Source organism: Crocodylus porosus, unplaced genomic scaffold, assembly GCF_001723895.1.
Source record: "Crocodylus porosus isolate Cpor-Errol unplaced genomic scaffold, CroPor_comp1, whole genome shotgun sequence".
NCBI lineage: Eukaryota > Metazoa > Chordata > Crocodylia > Crocodylidae > Crocodylus > Crocodylus porosus.
In genome coordinates, this window is record NW_017728909.1 from 52682937 (window position 1) to 52699323 (window position 16387).

At 40.6% G+C, this 16387-nt stretch overlaps 1 protein-coding gene across 2 annotated transcripts in view; it reads left to right on the forward strand.

Moving 5' to 3' along the window:
• Positions 1–6448: 6448 nt before the first annotated feature.
• The window catches only part of RASGRF2 (Ras protein specific guanine nucleotide releasing factor 2), a 237864-nt gene continuing 227925 nt past the window's right edge, over positions 6449–16387 (forward strand). For both annotated transcript variants that reach the window (XM_019532310.1, XM_019532311.1), the window contains exon 1: positions 6449–6974. In XM_019532310.1, coding sequence (XP_019387855.1) covers positions 6690–6974 — 285 coding nt within the window. In that variant the 5' untranslated portion in view covers positions 6449–6689. The remainder of the gene's footprint in view (positions 6975–16387) is intronic.

The window sequence follows — 16387 nt, forward strand, 5'->3', positions numbered from 1 at the left end:
ACTGAATACAAATGACTACTAGTGAAATTTTATCCTGATAGGTTGCTTAATTCTAAATTTGTTTCCCTAGTTACCAAGTACCTTCTGATACATTCAGCATTAAAAGCTTAGCCTCTGCTGAACTGCACTTAAAGAGTTAGGTTGTCAGATTTGTCTTTCAACTCACAATTTGAGAAATATCTAAGTATTTAAAATTATTAAATCTTTGTTATGATGGGCTGAAGTGTTTTGAGCAATTGAAGAACTAATTTTAGTTATCTTCCAGGAATGTTTTGCGAACACACTGTTTTATATTTTGTTTGGTGTTAAGTTTTAGCATTGAGTTATCTTCTTTATTAGAAAAGGGAATAAATTATTCAAAACCAGCTGTTAAATTAATATACTAGACTTGCTCCTAGAACTATAACACAAAGAATAATGAACTGACTTCAAATTCAGGGTCAAACTCTGTCATTCATTCTTACATTGAGCAGCGTGTCATTATGCAAGTTACAACAACATGGAAATCACTGAGAAAACCGAGAAATATGGTGTTTGTAAAATGGTTGTGTGGTGAAAGCAGATTTTATTTAAAATTCATTGAATGTGTCTTATATTTAGGGACCTATTTAAATAGTGGGTTTGCAATTTTCACAGAAACTGCAAAAAAAGTCTGTTTCTGCAATCACCGTGGAAAAAGGTGTTTCCTGCAATTCTGTGAAGAATAACTCCCCAAAAATATAAGTTTCCTGGAATACAAGGAAAATGCAGTAATCTCTGGAGCCACAGAGCATGTGGTTTGAGAGAGTGCTACTGAGGGGCTGAGCTCAGTGAAAGTGCCAGTCAGGAAAGCTAAAGGGTTTCAGTTCCATCATTTAAGAAGCCTGATGCAATGCTGCAGCAAGGCTGCTATCTGAAGAGGAATGATTGGCCTCTTGGCTAATTAGCAATGAGGGGCGGAGCCACCACAGCCAATCAGCAGGGGAGGAGAAATTGCTGTGAAAATATCATAAAATTGGCTTCACACACCACAAGTGGCCCACAAAAATCCTTTAGTCGCACCAGATTTAGATAGGTCTCTAATTATATGTATATAAAACCTTGTGTGTGGCTTTTTACTGGTTGAATTTTATGAAGCACACTGAAGAGCCAGGTGTCTGATCATTCATAAGCCTTCAACAAACAGGCTGAATACTGGCATTTCAGTTTTAAACACACCATGTCAGAGGTATCCTGAAACTAGATGTAAAAAGAAAAATTGTCTTGTTTTCCTATTTGAGTTTGTACTTAACTTTTGACAGGGTTTGAAGTATAAATATCTTTGCATACTAGCTTATATTTCAGCAGTAACTTTAGTCTAATTCTCTTACTTTTTCCTTTCTGAATAACACATGCATTATTTGATTTCCTGGAGTTATCATTTGAAATAATAGCGGTAGATGTGGTACATACTCTTATGTCAGGAGTTACCAGCTGTTTGATGTTATTTAGTCTCTTCTCCAATCTTTTCTGAAGGTTGAGAGCAAGGTTTTCACGCTCAGGAAGACTCACTCCCCTTTAGCTGTGTTGTATGTGAATTCTTGACTAGGGATCTACCCAGAGTACTCATTTTTTTGTGAAAGCAGGGTCTCTGGCCAGTTCCTGTCCCAATCAGCTGGTGAGCTCAGATGCTATTTCGCCCACAAAGCTCTGGCAGGATGCCATGCTTACTAGGCAGTGAGCTCAGAGTTCATTGCATCTGTGTAGCACGGCCAAAGTGTGGGGCATGGGGACGAGATGGGGGATGGTGAACTGTTCCCTGATGTTCCTGTTACTGGGCAGAGTTTCTCCCTGGAAACTAAACTGGTATTCATTGATATTCCTGAAAAAAAGGATTACTTGCATGCTGTTTGACTACCTCTATTCAAGGACTGACGTGTACGTGTAGCAATTACATTTACGATATACTCTGCCTCACTGATTGTTCTTCATTGCAAACCTGACCAACTGGGTTCTGGATGTCCGCTGCAATTTGCCAGATGAGCAACAAACAGCACAAAAAATGGGAGACGTATTTATTTGGCCTGTTTAGCATTATGCCTTACAGCTATCCATTAATTCTTAAGCAATCACAAAAATATATAAATTTAGTTTAAAATAAAGATGAATCTTCTCAATTGACATTATTTGTCAGGTTTGGTCAGCACAGAGCTTATTTATATACATAAAAAGGAAAATATAGAATAGTGTCTCAATATTTGAACTTGTCAAGCTATTTTTAAAGGGATTTGAAGAATAGAATATCTGTACTACATGATGTAGCATCACTGATATACCTGCATCACAGGACAACTGTATCATAGTTGAAAGTTATGACTTTTTTATTAAGTGGGCCAAATCTACTCTCCTTGCTCACAAGGGTAGGCCACTGATGTCAGCAAAATGGCCTACATGAGTAATATTAGAAATATTGGTTTCAGTATTCTAATTGTGAGATAAATATAAATCCTTCCACTCTTACAAATAAATTGCATCTGTTAACCAACAGTTTTACAAGATTATTTATACTCCCCATACTAATTTGGCTCTTAGAGGTAAAGAATGATTTACTGAAAACAACGTAATGAGAAATGAACAGAAAGTCTTCCAAATGTATAACTGGATATGACAAAAATGATATAAACTAGGCATAAAAATGACAGCATATCCACTCTCTGTCATTTTAATCAGTGATGTGATAACCATTGCATTAATCACAACTTTCACTTCCTCCAGAATAGTTTATAAATAACTTGAAATTAAAATCCTGTTCCCCTTCTGAAAGTAACAGGAGCCCCCATTTAATTTTCTTATTGTCATTTCGTCCCAAAGAATCACAACATGTTATCGCTTCTCCCACTGAATAAATGCAGCCGTCTCTGACTTGAATGCAGCAGCTGTTTCACACTGCTAACTACACCATTGCAACAGTTTAGGACACAAAATAAATAATAAAAAATAGTTGAAAATAGAAGATAAATTTAGTCAAGCAGAATGAAATTTTCCCAGCTGGAATTTGATTGGGACACCAACGGCTGCCAGTAAGCCTAGTATTGCAAAAGTGTCATGAGATCTTTAATGACCACAAGGGTCAGGAATTTGGTCTTAAGACCACAAATCCTCTGGAATTAAAATTCACAAAGTCATTCTTGAAGTCATTTTTAAATGCAAGCAAACCAGAAGTTTGCAAACTATTTAAAGGGTTGAAATACCTAACATAAATAGTTTTGAAGATTACAAAACACTTGATTAGAGATATATTTTGCCTCCAAATTAGCTTGACCAGTTCAAGGTAGTATCTTCAGTAGTATTATCCTCCCTCCTACCAACCACCCCGTCTTAAAGAATAGAACAGCCAACACTCAATTCAAACTACTAACAAAATTAATTCCTTCCGAATTCAGAAGCAGGTACAACCAGGATTTATTATTGGCTGATCTACTGTGTGAAAATAAGAAGTGTCCTTGTTCCCAAGTAATATTTCAGACCCATGCTTAGAGAGAGAGGTGTAGTGGGGAGAGGATTTCCAGTGCCACTTGAAAAGCATAAAAATGGAGGCACTTCTGTAAACAGGTTGTTTAGTTTGCATTCTGCCTATAGCTTTCCCAGTTCTCTCATTCAGCCTTTTCATTAGATGCCCATCATTTGAAAAGCATTTTCATAAATATGTATTAATTTGTAATGGACAAAGGCTTCCATGTCTCTAATATTTTATTAAAATGCAAAGGGAGTATTAGAATTGGGAGACTGTATGGTCCAGCAGATGGGGTAGTCAGTCAAGACTAAAAATACCTGGGTTCTGTTTCCAGCTTTGCCTGTGGCTCTTTCACCTGTTTTCACTCTCTGTTTGTCTTGCCTGCTTGGATGGTAAGCTCTTTGAGACAAAACTACACCTTACCATGTATTTGTATGATGCCTAGCTTAGTGGTGATCTGGTCTCAACTGGGTCTTCTAGGTAGTGCTACGATATAAATACCTAGAAAAGCATCTGGAATTGTTCATCAGGTATAGTTCATTCAGAAAGCATGTCTTCTGACACTGCATTTGGAAATTATAGAAGGACAAATAAAGAGATATTATGCACAATGAGGTAAACTATAAGTTATTAGTTGTAAGAGAGTCTAGGTTGATGGGATTTCTACCTGAGAGGACTGGAAAAATCAGTGTAACAGGCTGATCTGCATAGGAGCACCTCAAGAGATACCTGCAAGCCAGTTGGAAGGTACTTGATGTGTAATGTCCTCAGGTTTCTTGTCAAATACCATTTGTTTATAAATGGTAAGAGATAAGTATAACATTAACATGTTTAAATAAATGTTTCAGAAATGTTCACAGAGATGAAATATTTGATTTTGCTTTCCTAAGAATGATAGAATTACAATAATAAAGAAAATGGAAGTATTATTTATAAGCCATTACTCATATTTAACAAAATAGGCCTTTGTATTGCTTTGTCAGACAATGTCAATATGGTGAACAGGATCATAAAATTGCTTAAATCCTACTGATTTGCTATGCAGACAAAGAGTGTCCAAGTTCCAACTTGGGAAAAACATCTGCGTATTTAGATTATAAAATGTAGTCATTCTCTTGATTTGGTAGTTGAAATGAAATAAATGGGTATAATTTTGGGACTGCAAACCTAAGGTTCCTAAGTAAAGACGCTGTGTCATCAAGTTCAGGTTCATGCAAAGAGTGCATTGAACTGGAACAAAAAAAATATGGTTTATTTGGGAAAGATGTACTGTTAGTGTAACACTTGGTTATGAAATAGGATCCATTTGTTTTGAAAAGCACTAGTTAGCCACAGCCAAATATTTAAAAATGATCTCTCATTATAACCTACTTCCACACTTAACTCTAAATTGTACTGTTTGTCTATTTTTTACTTCCAGGAAAATGATATTCCATCAGGTTTCATGGACTACTTGAACACTGACTTGGTCAGTGACTACCTAAATTAAAGGTGCATTGCCAACTGATGGCTCAGTCCCAAAAACCTGATGCCTGTGGTTTTTTTGTTTTGTTTTGTTTTTCCATCCACAAGACTAATCCTGTTGACTTACTGTATATTCCTTGTGCAAACAAACAACTTCCCTGGGGGTGGTGGCATATGCTCAAAGTAAAGAATTTGAAATTGTGTACATTGTCCACAGTTTAAAAGAACACTGTGAACTCCAGTGGGCCTATATTAGTAGTGTAGTGCTATTGTTCTGCATTGCACAATCAGGGCCTTAGACATTACTCTTCTGCCTGGAGATGCTGTAACTCTGGGCAAATGATACATATTTTAGGTTGTTTTCTGCATTGGGAAGTCCTTTACATATTGTCATCTTTACTTCTGTACAGTCAAGGGGAACATCAATTTCCCTTGTAGTTTTTGTGAATGTTTATGCAAAGAACATGACAGAAAACATTAGAAGTGAAATATGATTGTAAAAACTTGCAGGGAACTGATGTATTTGTAGTATTTTTAACTATTTTAAAGTTGTTAATTTTTTTTAATAGATCAAACAATGATCCTTTGAGCCCCCTTTTTTGTACCTGTTATCATTTGAAGTTGTATTTTGCACACACCCCATAATTTAGAAGCCAAGTCTAGTTTAAAAAGCAGTATAGGCTCAAACCCGATAATGAGAATGTTTGAAATATGTAGTGAAAAGTTGACTTTTTGTAGCTGGAGGAGGTGCCTGCATGAACAGTTAAAATGGCTGTTGTGTTTTACACAAGAGTGACACAGCGCGTAGCAGGAGATGCTGGTTCCTTTATGAGCCAGCATGGAAGTCTGATCATTAGGGGCACCCCCGCCCTGCTCATCCCCACCCCCCAGTCTGTTCTACTGAACTAGATGTTAAAAAAAGAAAATAAAGCCTTATTTTTTATTTTGCAGCAGGTGGCCCAGCACTTCTTCCAAGCAGGCCACCTGCCCTTGTGGCTGTAGGGTCCTGGTTTGTAAATTTCTGTGTGGCATTGCCCTGTGCCTCTGGCCACCCTAGGAATATTTCCCTAGTGAAATGGTGGGAGCGCTTGGGGCCTGATCCAAAGCCACTGCTTTCTGCAGCCTGTGCCCTGCCTTTGCCCCAAGCAGGGGGTCTGGGCAAGGGGACACCTGAGAAAGCCCGCTTCCTTGCCCAGCCTTTTGCTCGCATTACGGCCGGGTCCCGGAGTCGCTGATTTCTCCCATTCCCTGGGGTCTCATTTGGGCAGGCAGCTTTGGTCCCTCCGGCTAGCGCTTCGTTTCCCAGCGGCGGTCTTCAGCTCCGGGGGGGGTGTGAAAGGCTTCTCGGACCCGCGGGTGGAGTCGGAGCCCCGACAGCTGGGAGCGGGGGACACGCGGTCTGCGCGCCCGTGGGACACGGCGCGTCCTTGTCTCGCGCTCGCCCCTACCCGGCCCGGGGGCGGCACCGGGGGGCCCGCCCCGCCCCGCCTCTCCTCTCCTCTCCCGCCTCGGCGCCGCTCAGCCCTCCCAGGCGGCGGGAGGGGCGGCCGAGGCGCTGCGGCGGCGACTTTGCTCTGGAAATTGGTCTCCAAGCCGATTACGGCGGATCTCCCACGTGACGCGTCCGCTCCCGGCGCCCGGCGGACTTGGCCGCGGGATGCCTCGCCGTAGCAGCAGCCGCGGGACCCCATGAGGCGGCGGCGGCCCGAGCGCGGTGAGCGCGGGGCCCGGCCCGGCCCGGCCCGGGGGCACGATGCAGAAGAGCGTGCGCTGCAACGAGGGGCACGCGCTGTTTCTGGCAGCGCTGGCCCGCAAGGAGGGCGCCAAGCGCGGCTTCCTCAGCAAGAAGACGGCGGAGACGAGCCGCTGGCACGAGAAGTGGTTCGCGCTCTACCAGAACCTGCTCTTCTACTTCGAGGGCGAGCAGAGCGCGCGGCCCGCCGGCATGTACCTGCTGGAGGGATGCAGCTGCGAGCGGGCGCCCGCCCCCAAGGCCGCCGCCGCCGCCAGCGCCCGGGACCCCGCGCTTGACAAGCAGGTACGGCCCGCCCGGGCGTGGGGGACCGTCCCTGCCGCCGCGCCCACAAGTTGGGTGCTCGGGGCGAAGCGGGGAAGGCAGGCCGGGGCTCTCCTGCGCTCCCTGTCTTTCCCCCCGCCCTGCCCCGGGGGCCCGGGCGCCCCGCTGGCTCCTGTCTGCCCAGCGCCGCTGGGGGCAGCGCCGCCCTTCTGCTGCGCCGGCCCTCTCCCCGCCCGCGGTTGCACTTTGGGTTCAAGCGAGCTGGTGCTAGGCATGCGAGCACTTGCAACGCATCTCCCTAAGCCGCGGGTGGCATCTTGCTGAGAACTGCATACTCCCTCCCTACAAAACAGTTCATGAAAAGGCGTTATGGACCATTCATGATGCCCTTGAGTAGACAGTAGCTGTGCTTCAGGCCCCCTGAAACAGAGGGGGTCAGCTGAAACAATGGGTATGACAAGCACGCAGGAGCCTTAAAACATTATTGCTAGGTAATCCGAGGCTGTCTTGGGGTCCTGAGTGCTTCTGCGAGCCACTTGAGCCAGTGATTTAAAAAAAAAATCTATTTTGGAAAAGACCAAGAAGAATTAGATGGGGCCTGTAGTCAGCTTGTACTCTGGTCTAAGTAGATGCCCAGCACTTTAATAGAAGTCGGTGGGCTTCTCTGTGTTATCAGGGCAATACTTAACTAAGGGTTTCTAAGGCTAAACATATCCATATGGGAAATGACAGCAGGGAAACTGTTGACCGTTAGTCATACCAGAAAAATCTACATTTCAGTGGGATTCCTCACAACTCATGCATAATGAAAGTTGCAGAATCTGGTCATTTGAAACACGTCTCCCTAAGCTGCGGCTGGCATATTGTTGAATGCTGCATACTACCTACAAACGGTTAATAAAAGGACACTATATTTAGACACCATAGGAGTGTATCAGATTTCTGGGCTTGGCTTCTACCTGGTGCAAGCCATTGGTGTTCTTTTGATGCTATGGTGAAAACTGTAAATTTGCATGTGTTGTTAACTTCTCTCTGCTTGACAGAGGAAATCAAACAGGTGTCAAGCTGGTTTGGAAAAAATAGGTATCTCAGAGAAGGTTTCAGGTGTACTGCAATGGATTTTGAACAACCCATTTACTCTGCTGAAGTGCTGTGCAAGCTGGGCAGCCTGAATTAAGGAAATATCTTCTCTCACTGCATTATCTTAACATTCCACTTGCTATGGTCATTTTGGTCCAGTTATTTAGAGTTTATCGAACTTGGTTAATACCTACAATTGCCTACAATTAAAATGTCCTTTACTATGCATGATGACACATACTTACAAGGGTGACAGTTGCAGTTGCACAAAAAATACTTCCCAGTCATATACAAACTTTTGGCTTCCTACCCTTTCAGGCAGGGTATATGGGAACTGGGTTTAATGCATAAGATTTATACTGTTGTTATTGTTAAAGCACAATCAGACTAGGCAACCTACTTGAAAATAGTACCTTTATCTGATCTTTGGGAGGGGGTGTGGGGGGGTGTCTTTGTACTTTACTGACAAAAATGAGTTTTGGTGTTTTTGTTTTTAAATACAACGGACAAGACATTTACAAAAAAGAAAACTGGGTTCTGTTCAAAGCATCGAGTTCATTGCTAAGTTTTGATAGTGAGGTGTGCCGTGGCAAACAATACAGCTGGATTTTCAGATTCTGTTTTAGAGCTTGCAAAACTGGCAGTTAGAAAAATCTTCCCTGTAAAGTTTTATATGGAGTCACTGAGGATAATAAATATGATGCTTTCTGTGGGCATTTTGGTGACAGTGCTTCCTCAAAATCATTTAACTGTTCCTTTCCTTTAAGTGGAGGAAATGTCGCATGAACACAAATCTGTGTATTTTGTAAGACGTCTATAGTTACACTTACAAAAAGCAGTGTCTTATAATACACTAAATCAATGTAGTACTTGTGTGTGTTTTTCTTTTTTGAAGCATCCATCTTCTCACAGGCATCAAGTAATATAAAGTTAAAAAAATATGAGGTCTCTGTTCTCATAAAAGGAGGGGGGGCATAAGAGTTATGTTGTTTAGAAGTGGAAGCTCAACGTTTAAACTTTCCTACAATGATTGCTTTTTCATACAATGAATTTTCTCTTTCCTGATTACAAGTATTTCCTGATTCCATGAGCATACATGGATCATAAGTATTATATGAAAGCAGATACAAAGTTTTGTAGTTCTAATACAATAATTATTTTACAGGCAGAGCCTGTTCCCTAGAAGAGGTAATAGAGAAGTTAAAACTCAAGGTAAGGGGCTTTGCCATGTCCCTTTAATTTACCTTGGAAGTTTAGTGATTACAGGGAGGCATGCTATGCACTGCAGTACCCCATACTAAAAGGATAGTGTGTGTGCATGCGTGGGGGGTATGTGTTCATTCATCACAGCTTGTACTCAAGCTTCAATTTCTTTTATTTATATTTTACTTTAGTAGGTAATATAGGGTTAAAGTACATGGGTAACCACATTACAGCATGAAAAAGCAGAGCTGGATTATGTGAACATCATGGCAAAAGTAGTGAGATGCATCAATATTAGAAAGAATTTTCGTTTTGAAACACAATTATATTACAATATGTAAACAGGAAACTTTTGAAAGATTAACTCCTGTATAGCAGAAGGAAATATTTTTATTTTAAGTTATTTCACTGGATATCTCAATTAAGTTTGTAGAAAGTATGTTCCATAACTTAGCTAAATATTCTTTTGCTGGACTTGTAGCACGTTGTATAGCTTGCAACAACTAGCTAATTATTCACTAAATGAAAGATGGTGGTACCTTGTCTGTGTGACAAAATAATTCTTTCAGTTCTGTCACTTATAGAAGATGCATTCAAAAGTAGAAAAAAAATGCATTTTCTTAATTATTTGGAAGATCCTTTTGATTTAGGCACTGAATGTCTTGAATATTGCTCAGTGTCACCTATCAGCTAAGAACTCTTCTCCAGAGAACTTAGAAATCTGCATGGGAAAACATCAGAGCTGGTATATTTCAGTCACCAAACATGTTTGACTGTACTTACTTGCATATATATATAGCCTGACCCCCCGAAATGCAGGTGGCTTAAAGCTTCCAATTTTAAACAGAATTTACATTATGCTCTTTTGTCAATCTATCACAGAGATTATTGTACAAGGGGAGTAACTATAGTGAACATACTGAATTACAATTTATTATAATTATATTAAAAATGTAGAGTTGTTTGTATAATTTTGATTCTGACTGTGCATTTTTTTTACTCTTGTCTAGAGACAGAAGTAGCAGAACTCTTAAAATAGTTTTCTTACTGCTTCAGACCAAATCATTTGAAAAGTGCAGCATCTGACCTAGGAGTGAAAGAATTATGTAATTCATGAATCAATGGATATTCAAGAAAGTTTGGCCTTGGGCCACATGTGTTATAGATACTTAATGTATCTGCAGGTGGGCTTTTTTACTTCCCATAGTACTTTGCATTTTAGAAGGTTTTTTTTTAAATGATGCCCTTTTCACGAACCAGTCCGCGCTATCCTTACCCAAGCCTATTTTAAAACCATTTTTGAAAGAGCAAGTATAGTTTAAACATGAGAAGTTGAAAATGACGTAGTGTTTAAGATACTAGTCTTAATGTGAACAGAATATATTGAAGAATTTAAATTCTGATTGAAGTGAAAATGTTTCTGTTTACCCTTATGAGAACCACAAGCCATAAACCATAAACAGCTGCAGCTCCTAGAATGCCAGTACTCCAGTATGATTGCAGTTTTGAGAACATATATAATTTAAAGAAAGATAAATTCATATCTATGAATGGTTAATCTTTATATAATTAAAATGAAATATTTAAAGTTTGTGCTGTCTTCAGTTTCTCAGACACAGAATTTGTAATCCAGTGAATTTATTCAGCTTTAAGAAAGAGGGCTTTATGGTAGTTGAATATAGGTTGTTTTCAATGTCCTGTATTGGGCTGAGGCCCACATAAGTTATTGTATATTTTTATATTGATCAAATGTTTTCAAGATATATATCAAAATGTATATCACTTGAAATTAAGTGCTCTTCAAATATTTAACTTCTAATTTTACTATATGATTTGAGAGAGCAGATATGACTTCCTAGTAACCTGTCTGAAATAATCTTCCTTCCATTTATCAAAATTAAATGTAGTACTAAGCCTGTGCCTCACAGATTAACAAAATCCAATTATTTGAATTTTTATTGCTCCCTTTAGCTTAATGTATTTTTTTGTTTTTTTCCTAGATTTACTTCTGTCAAGGGCAGATTCTGTGATATTTGAAAACTGTTTTAAGTACAGTCTTGTAAACTAAAAAATATTTATAATTTATAAAATATGAAACTGTAAAAACATTCTTGAAACATTCATTTCAAAACAGAACATAATAATTAATAGGAAGCCCACCTTTTCAGATACAGTATAGTCAGCTAGAGTTATTGATCTTGTGGTATGAGTGTGTTCAAAAAGCATTGTGAACATTTTAGACATTTTCAATGTAATGTTGTCAGTATTTCAAAAAGAATAGGTTAATTTTGCCTCTCTATGTCTGTCTTCTAGATTAAGGGTCAGCAGTGTTTTTGGGCAAGTGCCAAAACACCTCCAACCTCAACTTGTAAGATGTGGCAGGAGTGGACAGCAGGGGAGCCACGAGGGGACTGAGCTGTGTTGTGGCAGCACAGCCCTGGCCCTTTCCCCACTGTCCGCCAGCAGCAAGTCAGGCTGGGGCTCTATGGACCCTGGGTACAGCTACTTGCAGCCTTCTGGCTGCCTGCCACAACTGGCCCAGACTCTGGAAGGCCCGTACCATTACCATGGAGCCTGCACTGCTCGCAGCTGGGAGGCTGCAAGGAGCTGCACTGGGGTGTGTGGAGCCCTGGCTCAGCTTGTTGCAGATGGCAGAGAAGGAGCTGGGGATGGACTGCCACAGCAAAGATTGGGCCCCTTGCAGCTCCCCTTCCATCTCTCCCAAAGTATGCGTGCCAAGCAAAATTCATTTTCATGCCACAGTCTGGTATATATGCTGGGGGTTGCCTACCCCTGTTCTAGATGACAGTAATTCTTTTGTACCAGTCACTATTAGAGTTCATAGTGATGCTGCTCTAAATGAGAATGTTAGTGGCATGAAAAATGAATTTTTCTGCTTTCTCTCTTAATGTATTTGCTTTATAGAAGGAAGAGTTCTTTCAAACACCTATTGCTTAAAGACTTTGGAGATATCTGTTATGTTGTGTTTTTCACAACGTAAGGCCCATTCTAGCAAGCCTTTTATCGCAGGATTGTCTCTGAGCACGTGCATTGCTCGCCTAAATGAGAGAGACTTTACGGGATCAGGTCCACAGGATCAGGTCCATTAGTGTACCTTTTCCTTAGTGACATGATTAGTAAGTGGCATACAAGAGTACAGATTATGACCTTTGTTCACTAAATACATCAGAACATATTATTTTAAGATAAATTTATTTGCGAGTAGCAACCTGAAATTAGTTGCTGACAGTGCCATCCATTTAATGTGAGTTACATTGAAAAGAGGCTGCCTAGGGCTCTTCATATAGAATTGCTAAGTGAATTTACCATGTACTTTCTGGCCTTCAGGGAGCAGGCAGTATATAAATAGAAAAGTATAATCCCATGTGTTCTTTCTATTGATGGCACTTTTCTACTTGATAGTACTTTATTGGTAATTGAGAATATACCTATTTCATTTACAGACTTCAGTATTTTTTGTATGATATGAAAGAGTATACTAAGTTACAGGCATTTACTAAAATGTAGAATTATACTGATATTTAATTGTTCACTTTTTACACCTTAAAATCCATGCATCTGTTTCATATTACTACAAATCAGGCTTAATAGAATTATAGAAAATCAGTAGAGCTATCTGTCCAAGTCATGAGTCTAAATATGTTAATTTGTACAACTGCTTTCTAAAATAATTTCCTATGTTAAAATTAATAACATTTGGGTAAGCAAACAGAACAGTGATCCCTGTCATGTGATGCTGTATTAACCTTTTATTACCTCAATCCACATTAAGGGTGTCTGTACATGTGTGGAGGCTGTTCTGGTGTACTGTATTTATAACGCTTTGGAGCAGACTCAATTAATCAAGTCTGCTGGAGTATGGCAATTACTATGCTCTAGCAGTCTCTAGCACCTTGTATATCAGCATCCCCATATTTAAAAAATGGTGATGGGGGTGCTTGAACTTTAAAGCTCAACAGAAGTCAGCACTGGTGAGATTGCAGCTGGAGTACTGCATCCCGTTCTGGGCACCACACTTTAACAAGGACATGGATAAGCTTGAGAGAGTCCAAAGAAGAGCTGCCCATGTCATTAGAGACTTATATGGCAAGCCATACAAGGAAAGGCTGAGGGATCTGGGACTCTTCAGCCTGAAGAAAAGAAGGCTGAGAGGAGACCTGGTAGCAGCTTACTACTATACTAGGGGAGTACATCAAGGGCTCGGTGAGTGACTGTTCACCAGGGCACCCAAGGGGAAAACTAGGAGTAATGGCCACAAACTCCTGGAAGACTGATTCAGGCTCAACATTAAGAAAAGCTGCTTCACAGTCAGACTGTGGAATAAGCTCCCTTTAGAGGTGGTGCAATCACCTACCCTGGAAATCTTCAAGAGGTGACTAGACAGTCACCTTGTGGGGTCACCTGAGCCCGTTATCTTTCCTGCTTGGTGCAGGGGGCCGGACCCGATGATTTTCCAAGGACTCTTCTGGCCTTACAATCTATGAATCTATGAACGAGCTTTAGTTCAAACGCCCCCACCACCATTTTTAAGCGCAGGGATGCTGCTACATGAAACGCAGCAGTGCTTTAATTACAGTGGCTGTTGGAACTGCTTTGATTAGAGCGCTGCTCGCCGTATACCCAGAGCACATGTAAAAATGCCTTACGAGACCAGAGTCAAGAATTTAAGACTGGTCTGTTATTGGCAACCTTGTATGTCTTGCTCAAAAGACAGCTAAGTCTTTGTTTAAAGTAAAACAAATTAAACCAGCTCCTTGCCTCAGTCTGGAAAACAAAGAAGCAGTGCACTAAAGGAGATGACTGTAAGTACTTCTTTATTTCCTTAAGGCAGGTGGTTTTTCAGAGAAATCAGAACGCAAAATTGTATGGGAGCCTTCATTTGGTGGGTGCTGAGCCATTAGATATCCAAAGTCTGTTTTACTGGTAACAAGACAATGCAAATCACTTTGCAGTCATTGGAAAAAAATATTTTGATTCCACACAGGAAAGTCAGCTGGCAATGGTTATTTGCAGAACTTGTGAGAGTGTGATTTCAAATGAAAATATAAAATGCTATGCAGTAAAAGAATGAAGGTGAATTTAATTAAGACTGTGTACACAAGTATAAGGACAAATTACAGGTGTCAAGAAATAGCAGAGATCAGGTTTATTTCCAGTAAATGTTGAGACAATAATGACATGGTACAAAAGATGTCTAGAGTGTGTGGGGAAATGGGTGCATTTTTCTGTATCTTAAGTCTTGCAGGTGGTTTTTAAAATAAACACATAATTCACTTGTGATCTATTTTTATTTCTGTAAGGTAAAGTTCAGTTTGTATAAAACAAAGGTTACAGTCATTTAGTAAAAAATATTAAACCCCTCCCCCCAGTGGACCAGGAACTAGATTACTATTAGATGTATCCTACCAGTTTTGTCTGCCATTAAATACTGGTTAGCTTTCCAATTTATCTGCTTTTTCTTTAACGTCATCTTCATCAAGGTACATTGCCAAAAAGACACCCCCTCCTTGCAGACAAATATGCCACCCAGGTTGTTTTCTAGGAGGGTCTTAAGAGCTAAGAATGTCCTTTAACAATCACTGGTGATCTTAACACACCTTTAATAATGTTGTTGTATCCATGGTGCCTTTCACACCTTTTAAATTTTTGGCGACCACCAGCCTTACAGATAAATTAGCTTCATAATTTGATGCTTTTCTAGCCTGATAACCATTATTGTACCATGAAAGTTGCTGAACCAAACTCAGTGCTGATGAAGGTGGTTGCTTGGCTCTGCTATAAATCTCTTCATTATTGATCTTGGCCTTCACTTTAATGTTATTCAATTGATGTTGTTTTTAGTTCTTTCAATCTTCAATCTGTCATTTTTCAATCACCCTCCACGCTCATGTTTCACTACCAGGCATTAAAACTGGTATAACCATGTGTTCTGTATCTGCAACACCACAGAAAGAACCATGTCCTGCTTCCAAAGACACCACTAACGTAGGACTGGAAGGGACTTCATTGTGGTATTTAGCCCAGTCTCCTGCTCAAGTCATCATCTGTGATTTAAGTCATCCCACCTAAGTGCAGCCTACTCTTAAAAACTTCCAAGGATGGAGATTCCACAGTTTCTCTACATAGTCCGTTTCAGTGCTTGGCCATCCTCATAGGTTGGTGATTAGGAGAAACTTCCTGACTAAATTTCCCCTGCTGCAGCTTGAGGCCATTGCTCTTAATCCTGTCCCCTACAAGCCCATCTTCATATTCTCTGTAATAGCCCTTCACATATTTGAAGACTGTTACCAAATCCTCCCCAGTCTTCTGTTCTCCAGTCTACTAAATAACCCTAGTTCTTTCTGTCTTTCCTCATAAGTCTTGTCTCCCAGGCCCCTAATAATTATTGTTGCTCTCTGCTGGACTGTTTCTAATCTGCCCACACCCTTCTTCGTGTGGGTCCCAAAATTGGACACGCTACTCCAGGTGAGACCTCACCAGTGCTGAATAGAACAGAAGAATCACTTCTCTTGATTTGCAAGTGAGGCTCCTGTTGATACAGCTCAGCATGCTGTTGGTTTTTTTCAACAAAAGCAAACTGTTGGCTTTTATTCAGCTTATGGTCTGCTGTAATCTCCAAGACCTTCTCTGCAATACTGCAGCCTACTAGATTGATTGACTGCAGACCATTTCTCAAGCCTATTCAAGTAATTTTGGATCCTAGCCCTACTATGTAGAGTATCTGCAATACACCCAATTTGGTGTCATCCACAGATTTGTAAAGTGTGCACTCAGTCCCAAATCATCCACATTAATGAAGATATTAAACAAAACCAGACTCAGGACAGACCCTTGGGAAACCCCACTTGATCTCAGTTAGACCTTGAGCCATTGTTGACTGCTCGTTGAGCACAATGATCCAACCAGTAATGTATGTACTGTACCTTACAGTACTTTCATCTTATTTGTATATCCTTAGCTTGTTAACAAGAATGTCATGAGAGGTGATACTAAAAACCTGCCTGAAGTTGAGACATATTGCATCCACTGCTCTCCTCGTATCAGGGATCCTGGTTTTCCCTGATGAAAAATCACAAATTCTCTGATAACCCCAAAATCCAAGGTTAAAATAAAAGGCACCCCCCAGCCCC